Consider the following 22,442-nt stretch of genomic DNA (forward strand, 5'->3'; position numbering starts at 1 on the left):
CCCTGTTTGTCATACAATATATACATAGGATTTGTTTTTGTCTTGAAAGAAAAATTGGATCAAGGTTCGAACGAAAACTTAATGCCGAACACGCAGTTGGTTGAGGTGATTTGAATGTTGGCCAGTTGTCACGTCTATCTTTTTGTGTGGGTGTTCTCGTGCTTAGACACACACACACACCTGCCAAGATTTTCTTAGGGGTGCAATTAAGATAATTAGATAATCTGGTGATCCCACAAAGGACATTGTTACTAATTAGCTGTTTGGGCTTAAGGGCTATCAACTACCAGGATAATTAATGCCGTGAGCATCAAGCTCCAACCACCAATTGGGTAGTCTTTCAAACACTTTCTTCAGGAGGCGAAGAAGAATTTTCTAAGATCATGTACATTTTCACTTGGCATTAGCTCTTTAAGGTTCCAGCTTCTCAATGGGACTTTAAAAAGATTTCAGACTATTGTGTTATTGAAGTAGTCTAATTTTCTGGAACTAACTTGTCACGCTAACATGGCAGAGGACCTGGCTGCCTTCTTTGCGTCTTATTCGGCAACGTTACACGGAACTAAGTCCTCCTCCTTCGTTCTCTTTTGATGAAAGACTTGCTCAATATTTTTTTGTCAAGAATTATCAAGAAGAGTCTGAGTTGACACATCAGCCTCCTTTGCTTGCAATATATGTCCTCATTATACCGATGTGAGATCCATATTTACTTCTTGATTTTATAGGTATATGAAACTGGGCGTTATAAATGAGACTTTTTAAGCCTAAATCTGAAATTGATTCATGTATTTTGCTGTTTAATCTTCGTATAGCACAGTATCAACCTTGGGCAATTATGTTTCATTAGACTTATGAGACTGGGAAAGACATGAGAGGGTTCAGAGTTCCAGAGCTTCAAGGTGTAGGTGAAGAAAGGGTTATCAAAACGGCCCACCCTTCCTTGTGGCCAGAGAAAGAAGCGCTTTTTTACGGACAGTTGGAAAAGAGACTACGGGAAAGGGGATAGGAGGATTAGTAAGAGGAGCATCAGGGGATGAAGGAATGTAAGAGTCATACGAGGAAAAGTTAGCATCCCATTAACTATTTCGTCAAAACAAACAAGACTTAGAGTTTAATCTCATACGTCCTTCACAATGGCTGGTTATTAGGATCTGATCATCTATTCTCTTGGAGGGACTATCACCGCTGCCGTCGGTTCCTCTCTTGCAGGAGAGATTGGATCCGCCTTTCTTGCAGGAGGGATTAAATCCTCTCTTGTAGGAGGGATTTTGACTCTTTTGTAGGAGGGGAGGATGAAGCTCGGATCCAACGTCTCTGATATTTATTAACTAAACATTGTACACTCAGAAACTCTGACACAATGATGCTCCTTGAATTCCTGAACCTGAAAAGTCTCTCACTTCGTGTTTTCAATCTTTACAGAAATTATCGTTCGACGTTTGAAATTAGATTTGCTCTAGTATCTTTGTCAAGGGCACATTTTTCATCCTTGTTAAGATTCTAAGGTCCAGATGCTCTTCTGGGACTATTAGATTTTGTTATTTGGCTTTGTATTAGATACGTGTTTGATATATTTCATGCTTATTCAGTACCTGTCGGACCTTAGGAAATATCTTAGAAGATTAAAGGTTGATGGTTGAGGGAAAAAGATGTCTTTCATATTGTTTAGTTTCAGTTGTCGACGAAAACGTTTTGTGATCTGTGAAGATATGTGAGGAGGCTATGATGATTCTTGACGACGTGACGTGTGTCGTTACAACGTCCTCTTTGGGGAGCCACGATCCTTAGAAACGTTAGAGAACATTCGCTTTTCAATTCCAGAACACGACGAGGAAATCCAGTGTTTGAGTCCCTTGGTGAACACACGGGGACAATGATCTTCATTGTTAACAGTATCTGGTGACTTACAGACCCGTTCATCACCAGGGGATTTTATTATTGCAAAGTGATTCACACACTCTATAGCGTTTGTAGATAACATGACTGCATGGTCGGGCCAGACAGCCTAGTACTTGCAATCATCGGCAAGACAGCCCGTGGCATTATATTTTCCAGGTGCACAACTCTTGGGTGGAAGTACATGTTGATTTCCCCTTGACTCTCAGAAGGACGTGGGAACCTGTAAGAAAAGGCGTGGCTCGCCCACTGTCCAGAAGGATGTCTTTATGACAAGAGTAGAAAAACAAAGAAAAGTTTCTTTTTCTTTCACCTTTTATTGACTCGCTCATGACCTTCCGTCGATCGCTCTAGTAGCTTCTGACTTTTAAGTTTTGAATATATATATATATATATATACATATATATACATATATATATATATATATATATATATATATATATATATATATATATATATATATATATATATATATATATATATATATATTGATGATTAACTTTCCTGAGTTTTATTTCACTGTCTACATATGAAAGAAATAAAGAAATGAATATGGAGAGAGAGAGAGAGAGAGAGAGAGAGAGAGAGAGAGAGAGAGAGAGAGAGAGAGAGAGAGAGAGAGAGAGAGAGAGAGAGAGAGAGAGAGAGAGGTATTTCCTTAAATAAATATCTGGCTCAACAAAAGCAGTTGTTAGTACAGTGAAGAAAACGAATAAAAGAAATAAAAAAGAAAAGGTAAAGAAAACGGGAGCATGGCTGCTGACGGTTCCTTTGTGATGGAAGGTGATGTTTATGAGGGTCAAGGTTGCCGGGCGACGTAATCAGGCCTCCAGCACTCCTCTCTCTCTCTCTCTCTCTCTCTCTCTCTCTCTCTCTCTCTCTCTCTCTCTCTCTCTCTCTCTCTCCATCAGGTACCGTAAACTCTATGGATAGAGTTTACCATTCCAGGCATCTCCATATGGGTATTAACTTCTACAGACTAGGGGAATCCTATACCCCCCTTAGGCCAAGGATGCCCAGCTCCCTAAGTGGGCTCCTTAACCCCCCCCCCTCCCCCCCACACACACACACACACACACACACCATGTAGGAATATTCGTGTTTCTTACAGTCCACCACAGCACGTTTTCTAAAAGGAAGCACCTACTTTGTTCATACCCAGAGAGGAATGTAGACGAGACGTGGATGATGAAGGAAGACTTTCCGTGAGGTGTACAAGTTGATAGAGGGGCTAGAGAGACATAGATTTGGAGAGCAGGGTGGATACAGATGTGAGTGTGCCAAAAGAACAACATGCAAGATCAAAATACAGATGAAGGAGGTTGTAGAGAAGACGATGTATCTAGTGCAGCAAGTAAGGTTACCATATAGCGTGTGAGACCAACCAGAAATGTACTAGTTAGTTGGTTGGTTGACATATATCACAACCTGTTATGTTTTTGTAATATGTATATTCAGAGCTGATGTACAGATAAACAGTGCAATATAGCGTTAATGGGATGGCCTTGATTAGGGCTTTAGCTGGCCCGTACCGTCTCATCGAATATAAAAAAGTACGTAATTCAAAAGGGAAAGGATGTAACATTATCTATCTTCACTACAGTCTACTATAGCACTGGTTTTGTAAGCAAGTAGCTACTGTGTTGACACCCACATGAAAAAGACGTATATGTACTTTTAGTTCTGAAGATATCTTTCCTCAAGTTAGCCTCTGAAGATTTTTTTTTCCCTCTCAATTTGACCTTTTTGGTTCATAAAAATCATTGGTCTGAATAACCCCTATCAAATGTTAATGGAAATGGATTAAAGCAAACTACGTTTTAGGTAACTGTTTTATTCATTTTTACATTGATAATCTTAAACCCCTTTACAATGAGCAATGACACTTGAAATAACTATAAGATTTATACAATAACATTCGTCAATGCTAGGGTTGATATGCACAGTAATCTTTCATAGATTTTCAAGTCTAGAATCAATAATTACATAAGATATCAATTCATAAAATCAAGACAGACTAAGCCTATGTAATATTACAACCATTGATTTAAGTCTCCGAATTTCATACAGAAGTTAAAAGCTGAAACATAATAATAGATAGGTTGGTTCATGTCGAGGTGTGAATATTGACCTGTGAGCGAGGCCTCTCATCCTCGAGCACTGCCTTTTGCTAGTTCTTCGTGACCCATCTCTGGAAGCTGAATATTCTTGACCCTTTTGCTGAACAGTCTTGAAAATGACTCTCAGGATATATTGTCCATACTTCAGGGTCAGAATGATGGAGCTCTCTGGAAGAATCTGCGTCAAGTCATTAGGGAAGGGGAAAAAATGTTCATTTCACTGAACTTTGCACTGGATACACTTGAAATGTTGGAGATTTCACTGAAACTTATTATTTAAAGGGAGATGCATACAGAAATCCCTTAAAAAATGTTGATTCTATGACTAAATCAACTCACTGTTAGCCCTACGTAAGGGTCCTGATTACCTCACGCAGGCCATGCAAATGATCCTGGTTGGTTGGTTGGTTGTTTGGGTTTAGGCCTATCAACTGCCAGGGTCATTAAGGCCTTCAACATCCACCAACCGAAAAATCTTTAACACCTTCTTCTTCAGGTGATAGAGATAATCCTAAGACCACATACATACACTCTCATTATCCATGTGGCCCATCCAAATGATCCGAAATGTTCTTTCTATAAACACTTTAATACTGAGGACCTGAATTTATAAGCAATTGAACGTTGCTGCCTTTATGTGACGTAAAGACAAGTTTATCACGTCAGTTTTTTGAGGATCTGATTGTCAAATCAAGCTAAAGAAGGTTTTTGTAATGTTTAAGGAAAAATTAATTCGAGAGAGCTTGAGATTTTCTAGATTTAGCTAAAATGAACTGGCGACGCTTCATCTGATACCTTTTATGTTAGGAAAAAGTGAATTTACCATGTTTGCGTTTAGTTATTCAACGTTTGATTCTTGGACTCGAATGTAAAATTTTTGAAAAAGAAAGAATTTAGATTCATGACAAGAAACGTCATTATTTCATATGCGCTAAAGGACTATTCTGCATTATCTGTTTTGGATAGGCTTTTAATGTAAACCAAAAATAGATATGAAAAACATATTAGAATGATACTCTTTACAGACGAATTTGGATAATAAGTGTAATCTACAAAACCTTTATCTTGTCTGTATCATGAGAATGTTGCTCTGTGATGTGTATTCCGTAATCAAGACCTGAAAAAGCTGCATCTAGGAAGCCTTCATTTGAATAACATTTATGAGGTTTGAAACGTTTAAAGCATTGATTCTCCGATCGAATTATGGTTCTGAATCATCTCATTCAATTTCGGGGCGTCAGACTGTTAATGGCGTAAAAGCAATGTTGTAATCACTTGTTAGTATATGACGATCTTTTTCCCATTTCTCTGTACGAGTAAAACCTACAAGTGGCAAAACTTATTTTGGAATGACTGCAGTTGGGACTTCCTTCAGTATGATATCAAAGCCACGATGGAATGCTTCAATCTGGTATTTTTTTTTCTTTTTCTTTGTCGTGCCGGATTCTCTTAGAAGCTCAACAAGAAACATTCAATTGCTTTTCCATGTTAGGTGAAGACCTAAAAAGTCTATTCCGAGGTGAACTCAGTTACTTTGCAATTCTTTAGGTTGAATTACTTATTGGTATTCTAAGCTGTTAATGTCGTGCTCTGTTGCCCGTTGATGAGACTGAACATGTGGAAAAATGCCTCTGAAAAGGTATTTACGTAATGTAGGATACGAGCCGAAGAAATTGGCAAGGCTTCTGATCTGTTCGGAGCTATATCGTTGTTCTTTAATATGCAATCCATCAAATTTCAGGTGTCCGAAATCCAGATGAGAGACACTATTTAGAATGGCTTTTACATAATTGTAAAGCGGATGTGTACGTCTTACATCTGGTGCTTTTGAGAGCCTATCATGCGCCAAGAAACGATTCAAAAGACGTTGCAATGCCATTTCGACACCCGGGAAATTCTCCATACCGGAAACCCGAAATTTAATGGAAGGAAGGAGTAAATGTGAATTGTCTGATGAACCAAGTAGTGATAGCTTAGTGTCTGGGGTGACATGCGTCCCTATGCTTGCCTCAGGGAGATGAATGTCGGGGAAAATGAGTTGCAAAACGAAGTTATACAATTTAGGATCCGAGTGGAGGCGCCTTGCAAGGAATTTGATCTGTTCTATTTCAGAAGACTCTTCCTTCTTAATGTCTAAACCAGGGAGGTTTATGTTTTCCAATCTCAAGTCTCGGTTGCCTTCTTGCAGACGTTTTATGAAAAAGAATAACACAGATAAACGCCTCAAATTCGGATGGACTTTGGCCAAACTTGGTTTTCTTAGCAGATTTGATAGACAGCGTAATATATCTTCGACGTGAGGTGAAGTCTGGCCTGTTATCTTTATTCCAGGGGAAAATGGATTTGACACACCTGAAACTGGAATATCAGCATGAGGATCTTTGATGGAAGGAAAACCTTGGAAGGTCATCCCAGAGAATTTAGCTCCTGGAAAGATCAATTTTAAAGTGCACTGATATAATCCAGGATTGGCGGAAAGGATCTCTGCAAATCTCTGGATTTGTCTGATTCTAGAATAATGCTTCGTCATATTGATTCCAGGCAGAGATATGTTTCCGACAAATAGTTTTCGCTCGCCTACATGAAGACCGTTCATGTAATAAAAGAGCAAATATAGGAAGCTTAGACTTGGATATCTACCTGTCGAACTTGCACTCTTGAGCGGCTGTGAAAGACTGTTTAAGATGTCGTAAATATCAAATGAAGGCTTATCTCTATCTTTTATCAGTAAGTGACTCATGTCTGGCATATCTAAATATGGGAAATGAACATTTGGTGATTCTAAAGATGGGAAAAACAGTCTTATAATGCTAAGTTTCAATGAAATTTTTGTGGATTCTGGTATTTCGAGTACATCTGTATATGGTTTCCGAATGTATATGTTGAAAATTGGAATGTCTGACAAAGGGTTTACAATATCGATTGGTCGCAAAATGATGACTGGAATAGTTTCTGATTCGAAATGTGGCCTTTGGCTTCTCACGATCAGGAATGGAATTTTAGGAAAAATCATTTTTAAAAGGAAGTGATAAAATCCAGGATTAAAATGAAGGAGGTCTGCAAGTATTTGGATCTGCCTTATAGTGGAATAATGTTCTGCAGTCTTGATTCCAGGAATACCCATGGCTTCCATGTATGTATTTGGTTTGCCTTCTTGAAGATTTTCTATATAATGAAAGAGCAAATATAGAAAACTCAAATTTGGATATCTTTCGTTCGAACTTGAGCTCTTGAGTTGAAGTGAAATACTGTTTAATATATCTCTGATATCAATTGAGGGCTTATCTGCAAATTTTCTTAATATGTCACTCATGTCTGGCACATGTAAAACTGAAAAGTCGACATTATGTAAATCTACAGAAGGGAAGAATAATTTCATAATGTTCTTCTTTAACGATATTTTGGTTAATTCAGGCATTTCGTGTATTTCTTTAATTGGCTTCTCAGAGAATAGGTTTGAAACTGGGATTTCTGGCAAAGAAGGTTTTACAATTTCGGTTGGCAGAGGAGGAGGTTCTGGTTGAACATTCGGTATCACTGGCCTTTTGATATTTGGCAAAGGAGGTTTTACAATGTCGATTGGCTTAACAATGTTGATTGGAGGTTCTGGTTGAACATTCGGTTTTACTGGCCTTTTGATATTTGGCAAAGGAGGTTTTACAATGTCGATTGGTTGAGCAATGTTGATTGGAGGAGGTTCTGGTTGAACATTCGGCATCACTGGCCTTTTGATATTTGGCAAAGGAGGTTTTACAATGTCGATTGGCTTAACAATGTTGATTGGAGGAGGTTCTGGTTGAACACTCGGTATCACCGGCCTTTTGATATTTGGCAAAGGAGGTTTTACAATGTCGATTGGTTGAGCAACGTTGATTGGAGGAGGTTCTGGTTGAACATTCGGCATCACTGGCCTTTTGATATTTGGCAAAGGAGGTTTTACAATGTCGATTGGTTGAGCAACGTTGATTGGAGGAGGTTCTGGTTGAACATTCGGTATCACTGGCCTTTTGATATTTGGCAAAGGAGGTTTTACAATGTCGATTGGCTTAACAATGTTGATTGGAGGAGGTTCTGGTTGAACATTCGGTATTGCTGGCCTTTTGATATTTGGCAAAGGAGGTTTTACAATGTCGATTGGTTGAGCAATGTTGATTGGAGGAGGTTCTGGTTGAACATTCGGTATTGCTGGCCTTTTGATATTTGGCAAAGGAGGTTTTACAATGTCGATTGGTTGAGCAATGTTGATTGGAGGAGGTTCTGGTTGAACATTCGGTATTGCTGGCCTTTTGATATTTGGCAAAGGAGGTTTTACAATGTCGATTGGTTGAGCAATGTTGATTGGAGGAGGTTCTGGTTGAACATTCGGTATTGCTGGCCTTTTGATATTTGGCAAAGGAGGTTTTACAATGTCGATTGGTTGAGCAATGTTGATTGGAGGAGGTTCTGGTTGAACGTTCGGTTTTACCGGCCTTTTGATATTTGGCAAAGGAGGTTTTACAATACTGAATGGCCTAATGTTGATTGGATGAATATTTGGTTGAAATTCTGGAGGAAATTTTTGTTGAAATTTTAGTGATACTGGAATTTTGAAGTTTGACAAAGAAGGTTTTACAATATACATTGGGTGAGCAACATTGACTGAAGGAGGATTTGATTGAATATTTGGCATTGCTGGCCTTTTGAAAATTGGAAAAGGTTTCATGTTACTGATTGGCTTAATATTCATTGGAGGAGGTTTTGGTTGAAATTGTGGTAATACTGGCCTTTCGAAGTTTGACATGGAAGATTCCACAATATCAGTTGGCTTAACAATGTTGATTGGAGAAGGTTTTAGCTGAATATTCGGTATAGCGGGCCTTTTGCTATTCGGCAAAGGTTTCACAATATTAATTGGCTTAACAATGTTGGTTGGAGGAGGTATTGGTTGAATATCATGTATAACTGGCCTTTTGATATTTGGCAAAGAAGGTTCTACAATATCGATTGGCTTAACAATGTTGATTGGGGGAGGGTTTGGTTGAATATTCGGCAATACTGGCGCTATGATATTTGGCAAGGAAGGCTTTACAATATCAATTGGCTTAACAAGGTTGGTTGGAGGAGTTTTTGGCTGAATATTCGGTAAAACTGGCACTTTGATATCTGGCAAAGAGGGTTTCGCAATATCAATTGGATGAGGAACGTTGACTGGAGGAGGTTTTGGTTGAATATTCGGTAAAACTGGCACTTTGATGTTTGGCAAAGAAGGTTTCGCAATATCAATTGGATGAGGGACGCTGACTGGAGGAGGTTTTGGTTGAATATTCGGTATAACTGGTACTTTGATACTTGGCAAAGAAGGTTTTACAATATCAATTGGATGAGGAACGTTGACTGGAGGAGGTTTTGGTTGAATATTCGGTAAAACTGGCACTTTGATGTTTGGCAAAGAAGGTTTCGCAATATCAATTGGATGAGGAACGCTGACTGGAAGAGGTTTTGGTTGAATATTAGGTAAAACTGGCACTTTGATGTTTGGCAAAGAAGGTTTCGCAATATCAATTGGATGAGGAACGCTGACTGGAGGAGGTTTTGGTTGAATATTTGGTATAGCTGGCATTTTGATAGCTGGCAAAGGAGGTTTCGCAATATGAATTGGATGAGGAACGCTGACTGGAAGAGGTTTTGGCTGAATATTCGGTAAAACTGGCACTTTGATATTTGGCAAAGGAGGTTTCGCAATATGAATTGGATGAGGAACGCTGACTGGAAGAGGTTTTGGCTGAATATTCGGTAAAACTGGCACTTTGATATTTGGCAAAGGAGGTTTCGCAATATGAATTGGATGAGGAACGCTGACTGGAAGAGGTTTTGGTTGAATATTAGGTAAAACTGGCCTTAACATGTTCGTGTGAAGGGACGAAATTTGTGGAAAAATAGCTTTTAAAATGAAGTGATATAATCCGGGATTAGAATATAATAGATCTGCCAATCTTTGAACACGTGTTATTGTTTGATAATCCTCTTTAACATTGATTCCAGGAGTGTTTATAGGTTCTGCCAATATATTTACATTGCCTTTTCGAAGATTATTTATATAATGAAAGAGCAAATATAGGAAGCTTAAAGTTGGATGTTTTGTGGTCGAACTTGGTCTACTGAGTTGCAGTGAAAGACTGTGTAATATATCACTGACATCAGACGAAGGTTTATCTCTAAGTTCTCTTAACAAGTCACTCATATCTGGCATATGGAAAGCCGAAAAATCAATTTTATGTAAATCTACAGAAGGCAATATCAATTGCATTATGCTCTTCTTCAATAATATTTTGGTTGACTCAGGTATTTCTTGCATTTGTGTAATTGGTTTGTCGGGATAATGGTTTGAAATTGGGACATCTGGCAAAGAAGGTTTTACGATATGGATTGGAGGAGGTTTTAAATGGGGATTCGGTAATAGTGGCTTTTCGTAGTGTGGCAAAAATGGTTTTGCAATATGGATTGGCTTAGCAATATTGACTGGAGGAGGTTTTGGTTGAATATTCGGCAATAATGGCACCTTGATGTTTGGCAAAGAAGGTTTCGCAATAGCAATTGGTCGAAGAACGCTGACTGGAGGAGGTTTTGGTTGAATATTCGGTATAACTGGCGTTTTGATATGTGGCAAAGAAGGTTTTACAATATCGATTGGCTTAACAATGTTGACTGGAGGAGGTTTTAGTTGAATATTCGGTAAAACTGGCACTTTGATATTTGGCAAAGAAGGTTTTACAATATCAATTGGATGAGGAACGCTGACTGGAGGAGGTTTTGGTTGAACATTCGGTATAGCTGGCACTTTGATACTTGGCAAAGAAGGTTCTACAATATCGATTGGCTTGACAATGTTGACTGGTGGAGGTTTTGGTTGAATACTCGGTATAAATGGCCTTTTGATAGTTGGCAAAGAAGGTTTCGCAATATGAATTGGTTGAGGAACATTGACTGGAGGCGGTTTTGGTTGAACATTCGGTATAGCTGGAACTTTGACAGCTGGCAAAGAAGGTTCTACAATATCAATTGGTTTGACAATGTTGACTGGTGGAGGTTTTGGTTGAATACTCGGTATAAATGGCGTTTTGATTGTTGGCGAAGAAGGTTTCGCAATATGAATTGGTTGAGGAACGCTGACTGGAGGAGGTTTTGGTTGAACATTCGGTATAGCTGGCACTTTGATACTTGGCAAAGAAGGTTCTACAATATCAATTGGCTTGACAATGTTGACTGGAGGAGGTTTTGGTTGAACATTCGGTATAGCTGGCACTTTGATACTTGGCAAAGAAGGTTCTACAATATCGATTGGCTTGACAATGTTGACTGGCGGAGGTTTTGGTTGAATATTCGGTAGAACTGGCACTTTGATATTTGGCAAAGAAGGTTTCGCAATATCAATTGGATGAGGAACGCTGACTGGAAGAGGTTTTGGTTGAATATTAGGTAAAACTGGCCTTAACGATGTTCGTGTGAAGGGACGAAATTTGTGGAAAAATAGCTTTTAAAATGAAGTGATATAATCCGGGATTAGAATATAATAGATCTGCCAATCTTTGAACACGTGTTATTGTTTGATAATCCTCTTTAACATTGATTCCAGGAATGTTTATAGGTTCTGCCAATATATTTACATTGCCTTTTCGAAGATTATTTATATAATGAAAGAGCAAATATAGGAAGCTTAAAGTTGGATGTTTTGTGGTCGAACTTGGTCTATTGAGTTGCAGTGAAAGACTGTGTAATATATCACTGACATCAGACGAAGGTTTATCTCTAAGTTCTCTTAACAAGTCACTCATGTCTGGCATATGGAAAGCCGAAAAATCAATTTTATGTAAATCTACAGAAGGCAATATCAATTGCATTATGCTCTTCTTCAATAATATTTTGGTTGACTCAGGTATTTCTTGCGTTTGTGTAATTGGTTTGTCGGGATACTGGTTTGAAATTGGGACATCTGGCAGAGAAGGTTTTACGATATGGATTGGAGGAGGTTTTAAATCGGGGATTCGGTAATAGTGGCGTTTCGTAGTGTGGCAAAAATGGTTTTGCAATATGGATTGGCTTAGCAATATTGACTGGAGGAGGTTTTGGTTGAATATTCGGCAATAATGGCACCTTGATGTTTGGCAAAGAAGGTTTCGCAATATGAATTGGTTGAGGAACACTGACTGGAGAAGGTTTTGGTTGAATATTCGGTATAGCTGGCACTTTGACAGCTGGCAAAGAAGGTTCTACAATATCAATTGGCTTAACAATGTTGACTGGTGGAGGTTTTGGTTGAACATTCGGTGTAACTGGCGCTTTGATACTTGGCAAAGAAGGTTCTACAATATCAATTGGCTTAACAATGTTGACTGGCGGAGGTTTTGGCTGAATATTCGGTAAAACTGGCACTTTCATATTTGGCAAAGTAGGTTTCGCAATATTAGTTGGATTAGGAAGGCTGACTGGAGGAGGTTTTGGTTGAATATTCGGTATAGCTGGCACTTTGATACTTGGCAAAAAAGGTTCTACAATATCGATTGGCTTAGCAATGTTGACTGGAGGTGGTTTTGATTGAATATTCGGTAAACCTGGCACTTTGATAGTTGGCAAAGAAGGTTTCGCAATATGAATTGGTTGAGGAACACTGACTGCAGGAAGTTTTGGTTGAATATTCGGTATAATTGGCACTTTGATACTTGGGAAAGAAGGTTCTACAATATCAATTGGTCTGACAATGTTGACTGGTGGAGGTTTTGGTTGAACATTCGGTATAGCTGGCACTTTGATACTTGGCAAAGAAGGTTCTACAATATCAATTGGCTTGACATTGTTGACTGGAGGAGGTTTTGGTTGAACATTCGGTATAGCTGGCACTTTGATACTTGGCAAAGAAGAATCTACAATATCAATTGGCTTGACAATGTTGACTGGTGGAGGTTTTGGTTGAACATTCGGTAAAACTGGCACTTTGATACTTGGCAAAGAAGGTTTCGCAATATCAATTGGATGAGGAACGCTGACTGGAGGAGGTTTTGGTTGAATATTCGGTAAAACTGGCCTTACGATGTTCGTGTGAAGGGACGAAATTTGTGGAAAAATAGCTTTTAAAATGAAGTGATATAATCCGGGATTAGAATATAATAGATCTGCCAATCTTTGAACACGTGTTATTGTTTGATAATCCTCTTTAACATTGATTCCAGGAATGTTTATAGGTTCTGCCAATATATTTACATTGCCTTTTCGAAGATTATTTATATAATGAAAGAGCAAATATAGGAAGCTTAAAGTTGGATGTTTTGTGGTCGAACTTGGTCTATTGAGTTGCAGTGAAAGACTGTGTAATATATCACTGACATCAGACGAAGGTTTATCTCTAAGTTCTCTTAACAAGTCACTCATATCTGGCATATGGAAAGCCGAAAAATCAATTTTATGTAAATCTACAGAAGGCAATATCAATTGCATTATGCTCTTCTTCAATAATATTTTGGTTGACTCAGGTATTTCTTGCATTTGTGTAATTGGTTTGTCGGGATAATGGTTTGAAATTGGGACATCTGGCAGAGAAGGTTTTACGATATGGATTGGAGGAGGTTTTAAATGGGGATTCGGTAATAGTGGCGTTTCGTAGTGTGGCAAAAATGGTTTTGCAATATGGATTGGCTTAGCAATATTGACTGGAGGAGGTTTTGGTTGAATATTCGGCAATAATGGCACCTTGATGTTTGGCAAAGAAGGTTTCGCAATATCAATTGGTCGAGGAACGCTGACTGGAGGAGGATTTGGTTGAACGTTCGGTATAACTGGCGTTTTGATATGTGGCAAAGAAGGTTTTACAATATCGATTGGCTTAATGTTGACTGGAGGAGGTTTTAGTTGAATATTCGGTAAAACTGGCACTTTGATGTTTGGCAAAGAAGGTTTCGCAATATGAACTGGATGAGGAACGCTGACTGGAAGAGGTTTTGGCTGAATATTCGGAATAACTGGCACTTTGATATTTGGCAAAGAAGGTTCTACAATATCAATTGGCTTGACAATGTTGACTGGAGGAGGTTTTGGTTGAACATTCGGTAAACCTGGCACTTTGATACTTGGCAAAGAGGGTTTCGCAATTTTAATTGGTTGAGGAACGCTGACTGGAGGAGGTTTTGGTTGAATATTCGGTATAACTGGCACTTTGATACTTGGCAAAGAAGGTTCTACAATATCAATTGGCTTGACAATGTTGACTGGCGGAGGCTTTGGCTGAATATTCGGTAGAACTGGCGCTTTGATATTTGGCAAAGAAGGTTTCGCAATATCAATTGGATGAGGAACGCTGACTGGAAGAGGTTTTGGTTGAATATTCGGTAAAATTGGCCTTAAGATGTTCGTGTGAAGGGACGAAATTTGTGGAAAAATAGCTTTTAAAATGAAGTGATATAATCCGGGATTAGAATATAATAGATCTGTCAATCTTTGAACACGTGTTATTGTTTGATAATCCTCTTTAACATTGATTCCAGGAATGTTTATAGGTTCTGCCAATATATTTACATTGCCTTTTCGAAGATTGTTTATATAATAAAAGAGCAAATATAGGAAGCTTAAAGTTGGATGTTTTGAGGTCGAACTTGGTCTATTGAGTTGCAGTGAAAGACTGTGTAATATATCACTGACATCAGACGAAGGTTTATCTCTAAGTTCTCTTAACAAGTCACTCATGTCTGGCATATGGAAAGCCGAAAAATCAATTTTATGTAAATCTACAGAAGGCAATATCAATTGCATTATGCTTTTCTTCAATAATATTTTGGTTGACTCAGGTATTTCTTGCATTTGTGTAATTGGTTTGTCGGGATACTGGTTTGAAATTGGGACATCTGGCAAAGAAGGTTTTACGATATCAATTGGCTTAACAATGCTGACTGGAGGAGGTTTTGGTTGAATATTTGGTATAACTGGCCTTTCAATATTTGGCAAAGAAGGTTTCGCTATATCGATTGGCTGAGCAACTTTGACTGGAGGAAGACTTGGTTGAATATTTGGTATAACTGGCTTTTCGATATTTGGCAAAGAAGGTTTCGCAATATCAACTGGGTGAGCAACACTGACTGGAAGAGGATTTGGTTGAATATTCGGTATAACTGGCTTTTTGATAGTTGACAAAGAATGTTTTTCAATATCGATCGGTTGAACAACGCTGGGTGGAAGAGGTTTTAGGTGACGATTCGGTGATATTGACCTGACGATCTTTGTGTGAAGTGACGGAATATTTGGAAAAATGGCTTTTAAGATGAAGGAATAAAATCCAGGTTGAAAATAAAGGAGCTCTGCTAATCTTTGGATCTGTGTGACTGTCGAATATTGCTCTCTCATATTGATTCCTGGAAGTTTGATAGTTTCAGTGAATGTATTTGGATTGCCATCTTGAAGACCTTTTAAATAATGAAAGAGCAAATAGAGAGAACTTAGATTCGGATATTTTCTAGTCGCTTTTGGCCTTCTAAGTTGCAGTGAAAGACTGTTCAGTATATCACTGATATCAAATGAAGTCTTATCTCTCACTTTTATCAGTAGGTCACTCATGTCTGGTAGTCGATCGACTGAGGATATATCTTTCGAAGGGAAAATCAATTCTATGACATGCTTTGTCAATATCATTTTGGTCGACTCAGGTATTTCGATCATATTTTGAACGGGTTTCCCGGCGAAGAGGTTGTGATATGGATTATCTGGCAAAGGTGTTTGGATTGCCTTCATACTCGGGCTCGCAAGAGGATTGGGTTGTAAATATGGTGGCGATCCGGGACTGTTGAAGTTCGCGTCAAGGTTCGGGATTTCTGGGAAAACAACTTGTAAAGTTAAGTAATACAATTCAGGGTTTGAATGGAGGAGCTTCGCAAAACTTTGGATCCGGGTTATCTTCGAATAGTGTTCCTTACTGTTGATTCCAGGAAGATCTACGGCTTCCGTGAATATATCTGGTGTGCCCGCTTGAAGTCCTCTTATATAGTAAAAAAGCAGGTATAAGGAGCTTAAGATCGGATCGCTTCTGGTCGTGGGTAGTCTCATAAGCTGATAGGAAAGACTGTCTAAGATGCTATCGATATGAAATGAAGGCTTCCCTTGGACTTTGATTAGGATATTACTCATGTCTGGCATATCTGAATGCGGGTGATTAATATCAGTTGGAGGTGAAAGCAATTCTATTATCTTCTCCTTCACTGATACTCTGGTCAAGTTAGGTATGTGGAACACGAGTCCATCAAATTTCTCCGTGAGGAGATTGGCCATTGACGCTTCTGGAGATGGTCTTACAGAATGAACTGGTTGGGCCATGTTGACTGGCGGCGGTGGTTGTGGCAGTATTTCGACGTTTGGCAACACTGGATTGACGATGCTCACATCATGAGAGAGGATTCTTGGGAAAATGGCTGTCACAGTGTGGTAATATAATGCAGGATCGGAATGGAGGCGATTTGCTAGGACTTTCAAGTCTTCAATTTGGCGTGAGTGTACCTCGATGTCAAAACCAGGTAGGTGTATGCCCTCCAGTGTCAGTTCTGGAGCGCCTTTTGTGAGACTTTTCAGAAACAGGAATAGAATGTATATATAGTTGAGATCTGGATAACTCTGGGTCAAACCTGGTTTTCGTATTTGACTCGACAAACTGGACAAAATGCCATCAATGTTCCATAGTTCTGGCGTGGTGTTTGGTGAGCCTTCCTCCTCTTCTTTACCGTATGGGGGAGGTGAAGACCCATCATAAGACCCCCATGGATGGTGTTTATGGATGCGACCATCTGGGAATAGGATTTTCACCACTTGTCGGAAATCCTCCGGATGAGACCGTAAGCTCTTTGTGAAGCTATCGATCTTTTCGGCTACGTGATCGAAGGTTGCCTCCGTAATGTTCATATCTGAAAGGTTTAGTTCTAACCATTTGGAATCTAAGAAGCCGAAGGTCGGGTCCCTCATGTACTGAACCAACAGTTTCATGACGATAAGAATTGGAGACGCCAAGGTTGAACTTGGGTACTTGATGTGTTTATGATACCATTTAGGGTCAGACAACAATTGCTCCATGGAGAATCTCAATCTATTTCCTATATCAGCAGGAGATATGTCTATAACATTGGTTCCGGACTGATAACCATCTACCTGTGGTAATGCTGGGGATTCACCTTTGGAATCTTTTTCATAAGATGATATCAAACGAAGCATATTTGAAATTGAAGGTTCTTTAGCCAAGCTCAGCTCCTGAATGTTCCGAAGCACGAGTGGATCAGACAACAGATAATCTAGAGTCGTGATCTGTAACTTCTCGAAGTCAGACTTTGGTGACCCTCCTCTGTGGCTCTTGACATAAGGCAGAATCAAATGGAGAATGTGCAACAGTGGGGACTTCCGAGACGGCGTGTCTATATGTAAGTTTTTCCTGATGATCTCCATCACTGCGTCTATATCATAGGAAGAATGAAGCTGAACGTCTACACCAGATAGACCTAAGTATTCCAAAGAGGGTCTTGGGAATCTCTCTATGCGTCCCTGAATGTATGATGAGAGCAGGTTGAATAGGTTTAGCTCTTGCGACGGCCTGGGCGAATATGGCGCTTGAGAATTCTGGTGGGCTCGGAAGTCACAGTGCATGAGCTGTGCAAGGATCTTCAGGAGATTGTGTACGTTCGAAGTTGGTCCTTCCGTATCTCTTTTTACATCATATAACTTTACATCTGGTGGAAGGTATGGACTGCTCGTTTCATTATCTCGTACGGTGGGTACGAGCAATGGAAAGATATCCAGCATATGTTTTATAGAAGTTAATTTGCGAGCATCCTCATACAACCCTCCATAAAAGGGCCAAGTATGGTATGGAAATGTTCTCTTGTTCCCCTTTTGTCTCGATCTTAACCTTGGTATGAGTGATCTCACAAGGTATTCAACCAGAGTTCCAAGAACTGGACAGCCACACCTGGCCTGTTGCCCCCAGTGTGTAAGACCGCGGCACTTAGAGTCATCCAAGTGGTCCAACTCCGCTGGATCACCTGAAGACGACGGTTTCCGGGTAGGGTTACGAACTGGTTCTTGATGCTGGTGGTGAGGTGGCGGTACCTTGGTAGGGTGAAGTCTATCTCTCTCGCGATTCTTATCATCTGTTAGTGTGAACATATGATATTAAACATGCATAGAGTTAAAGCTTCTTGTATATTTTGATCATCATGAAGGTCAGTTAGTGCAGGAAGATATGAAATGAACTGGTGAAGAATTGTCTGTCATGAAGTCCAGCTATTTGGGCCGAAGTGACATACTCACACGGCTTTGGAACCTTATGGGACATTGGGGTGTTGTCTTACGATATACTCAACATTCTACCATTTGCTAATCTATCATCAAGAACCTTCAAGGAGGTAGTTCAGATGAAGACTCCTTTTCGATCCCGACGACGTATGCCATAAGGGCTATACACCTTATCCACATGGAGCTCGTTGGATGCTTAGAAGACGAAAAGCAAAGGAACATATATAGAGGAGATGGCATAGACTTGATAGAAGGAGACGAGGGGAAGGAGGATTAGACGCAGAATCATCCAGATGTTGAGTTACGGGAAAATCATTGCTCCTCTTGAGCTATGTAAGGGGATTGCCAGAGGCATTGGACTCCTAGGTGACTATGTTCGCTGATGATCCCGAGGTCTTGGAAAACATAAAGAATAATGAGGATTTATATCGTTTGACTAAGGGACATAACACTAAAGCTGATCTGATACATGGGTGATGAAATTCAGCCCGGGTAAAGTGACAAGGCTAAGCCACGATATGATCAAGCGAGACATGAGCTACGAGAGGAAGTGGGGAGTTGACGCTGTTCCTATATCATTGCCAGAGTTCCACCTCAGGTAAATTGTGGAGGGGACACTCTGTCTGCTGGCGAAGATTAAAATCGCAAAGCTTGTGTATCTTTAATGGTGCTGTAGTTCCGATGGTTCGATATGGAAATGAAGCTTCGCGAAGCTTGAGTATGCTTCATGGTGCTATAGTTCCAATGGTTCTATGTGGATGCGAGGACTTGGCACTAGATTAAAGATACCTATAGCTTATGTCATTCTGGGCCATATCAATACCAAGGATTTTATATTTCACTGCTGTGTCCTATCCTCATTACTTCCCATTTCCCATGGTGGAGTTTTATCACTCATACATCAGAGTCACTTAAGATATTGTCGAAGTCCCTTTATAAGTTCACGGAATCTTCGTCGTTCTTCCCTCATAACTTAATCATCATCTGCAAACATAGTCTGATATGAGTCCAGTGAATGAATGAATGATGATGATGATAGAAAAGTCCCTTCCGAGGAGGGGCGGGAAAAGAGAGGGGGGGAAGAGCAAGAAATTGTTAGAGGAAGTGAATTTTAGTGGGAGGAAAAGGGCCAGGGCTTAACCCAGCTTGCATTGGGAAAAATATGCTGATAAGAGCGGAGGCCAAGTTTTTTTTTTTTTTTGAGGAGATGGATCAAATGTCTGACTGATGGCCACTGATGTTACCAAGACGTTCCCTCCACGGACTTAGCAGTAAGATCTATAGAGGTTTTTAGTTTGTTAATCTATTGGCACTGGATGTTGTCCAGGTTGTATATTGAACATGTTACCTGGGTGGTCTATTCCCAGGAGATTGTTGAAGTAATCAATCCAGTGAGTATGATGTATTTGAAATCGCTCTACTTGTCTTTCAAACAGTTTCCTCCAGTAGATGTTTAGAGGAGGGATTCGTGCTCTCTCGTGAAGTTCTGTGTTCCTGACGAACTCGTGCCATTTGATGTTAAAAACCCAACGTAGAGCTTTGTTCTGGATGACTTGGAGTGCACGGATGTTGGATTTGGCTCCGAGTTCGAGAGCTGAAGGGGCGTATGTGATAAGAGGTCGTATCAATGGTTTGTAAAGGGTGCAATTTGGTTTTGAATTGCGCGTCTCTGAATCTATACAATTTCGCGAGCTCCGCTCTCGCAATAGCCGCCCTGGATTGTATATGGTGGTTCATTCTCAGGTGTACATCATAGTTTAGGCCCAGGACAATGTTGGTGTTTGAGATGGGAATGGGTAAATGTCGGTGTATACGGGAGTGTAGGTAGACGTTAGTTATGTTGTATCTCTGACGTACATTAAAGTAGGATATGTTGGATTTTGCAGGATTTGTTTTGATCCTCCATTTTAACTCCCAGAGCGAAACGTGGTCAATTTCCTGTTGGGTTCTATTGATTAAGTGAGTGAGGATTCTGGCTCTGATTAGCTGTGTGACTTCATCTGCATACTGGAGAGTGATGGAGTCCGGGTGTATCGGATTGGGAAGATCATTTGAGTAGAGTGTGTAGAGAGTGGGGGCCAGCACGGAGCCTTGGGGCACACCGGCATTAAGGAAGAAGTAGTTTGAGTCAGTGTTTCTGTATTTGATTCGGGTTTTTCTGTTGCTAAGATAGTTAGAGAGAAGCTTAATGGTGGGTCGTGAGAGTTGGAATTGGGTGCTTAGTTTATACCTCAATCCATCGTACCACACGGTGTCAAAGGCTTTTTCAACATCTTTTGTGATTAGTGCAGCCAGTCCTTTTAACCTTTCATTTACGTGGGTCATCAAGAGCATCGGGTCTCACACCGAAACTTGTGGCACAACACCGTAAACCTACATGTCCTCTGTTCCCTTCCACTACGATAACTTTACCTCCTCCTGAAAATCTAGCATGTACACATGTCTATACGAATATGTCACTCCAGTCTTTTTAGCCCCAGAAGTAACGGGAGGAATAAGACCCAAAAGGCAAGACTTGAAATTTCTACGACACTCAGGCGATGAACCACCACCCCATCAAAAGACGACACAGATTCATTCAGTGAACTAAAGCATTGTACATCTGTACAGTGGAAGGTATGATTATACCTATGACTATCACCAGTGACGGAATACCCTCCTTCAGTACTGGGTGACCAGCTCCCCCCAACATTAGGTTCTCCAGAGGAAAGACATCATAGTCGTAACTTACCTTTTGGCAAGGTGACGTTGGGTCCTTGTTGAGGCAGATCGTTGCCCAGCAGATGGCGAGACATGGGTGTACGGTGAACACCTTTGACGAGAGGTGAGTCCTCATCTGGATCTTGTTCTTCGAGAGCCTTCGAGGTGAGGCCGAAATTGGCGCGGGTCTCTCGCCGGCGGCGATCGTGGTTGACAATAGGTGAATTAGGGTGGTGTCCTCCGTGGTCCCTAGTGGATGAGGCAAGGATATGGGAAATGACACAGGAGGATCACATGGTCAAGTGTTCATATACTGAAGGGAATCTGATGCCACACTTGAAAATTGAGGATCACATGGTCAAATCTTTATATACTGAAGGGAATCTGATGCCACACTTGAAAATTGAGGATCACATGGTCAAGTGTTCATATACTGAAGAGAATCTGATGCCATGTTTGGAAACTGAGTTAATCCTATACACCCTCAAGATAATCAGAACATAGAGAAATTTCTTACATACAATATTTCTCTCACATTCGTATAATACGTCACTTTTCCCAGCCCATACACTAGACATAGCTAAAAAAAAAGGTGCTTTTTTATCTCCTACCTTGGCCTCCAATACTGTATGTGAGCCTAAGTTTCCGGATAATACTTTATCGCTCGCCTGTTCAAAGTGATGATAGCTATTTAGGATGCTAACTTCTACACCATTGGTGTCCGTGAATTGGCCGCTTGTTAATCAAAATGGCATCAAATGCTATGATTATTATCATTATCATTATCATCATTACTAGTATTAACATTATCATTATTATTATTGCTATTGTTATTATCATTATCATTATCATTATCATATCATTATCATTATTATCATTGCCGCATACGTATACAAATACACATTTATGCATATATACATATATACATATTCCTATGAGTCCACGGGGAAAATGAAACACGAAAAGTTCCCAAGTGCACTTTCGTGTAATAATCACATCATCAGGGGAGACACAAGAGAGAAATATAACAGTCAGTTGATATTTTCCCCGTGGACTCATAGGAATATCTTGATCACGCGCAAAATTGTGATCCATTCCAATATATACATATATACATATCTATGTCTAACTACGGAAAATACAGACATATGACAAGGGAATGAATTTGAAATCACTGCATCGCTCACCTTGGCCAGCGACACACTTATTGCCAAAGAATTAAGAAAAAAAAAGAAAGAAAATGTTGTGCGAGTGTTGTGTTTATTGCCGATGGTGGACAAGAGGAGAGCCGCTGACGTTATGACGAGAGAGAGAGAGAGAGAGAGAGAGAGAGAGAGAGAGAGAGAGAGAGAGAGAGAGAGAGAAATATCCTCGTTCCGTGCAATTGGAGATTTGCTTCAACTCCGGGAGTAATAATTCGCCAGACTTGTCGCGCTGAG

The 22,442-nt window shown here is 39.9% G+C and overlaps 2 protein-coding genes across 3 annotated transcripts in view; both read right to left on the minus strand.

The window, feature by feature from the left end:
- Window positions 1-3,715: 3,715 nt before the first annotated feature.
- Window positions 3,716-10,746, minus strand: LOC139747684 (uncharacterized). Its single transcript, XM_071660280.1, has one exon. The coding sequence runs from the start codon at window positions 10,349-10,351 to the stop codon at window positions 5,576-5,578; it is 4,776 nt and encodes a 1,591-aa protein (XP_071516381.1). The 5' UTR covers window positions 10,352-10,746; the 3' UTR covers window positions 3,716-5,575.
- LOC139747692 (uncharacterized) overlaps window positions 3,716-22,442 on the minus strand; it is a 24,427-nt gene continuing 5,700 nt past the window's right edge. Inside the window, exons 3-4 of one of the 2 annotated variants that reach the window (XM_071660302.1) lie at window positions 21,035-21,252; window positions 3,716-4,195 (exon numbers count right to left, since the gene is read on the minus strand). In XM_071660302.1, the coding sequence (XP_071516403.1) occupies window positions 4,068-4,195; window positions 21,035-21,252 (346 nt within the window). In that variant the 3' untranslated portion in view covers window positions 3,716-4,067. Of the gene's footprint in view, window positions 4,196-8,165; window positions 12,897-21,031; window positions 21,253-22,442 lie in introns of those variants that run through there. The other variant, XM_071660294.1, reaches the window with a different exon arrangement.

The sequence above is a fragment of the Panulirus ornatus genome, chromosome 5 (genome assembly GCF_036320965.1).
Source record: "Panulirus ornatus isolate Po-2019 chromosome 5, ASM3632096v1, whole genome shotgun sequence".
Classification (NCBI taxonomy): domain Eukaryota; kingdom Metazoa; phylum Arthropoda; class Malacostraca; order Decapoda; family Palinuridae; genus Panulirus; species Panulirus ornatus.

Coding starts and splice junctions, on each gene's coding strand:
- LOC139747684 (XM_071660280.1), bottom strand. CDS start 10,351: ATGCAAGAAATACCTGAGTCAACCAAAATATTATTGAAGAAGAGCATA.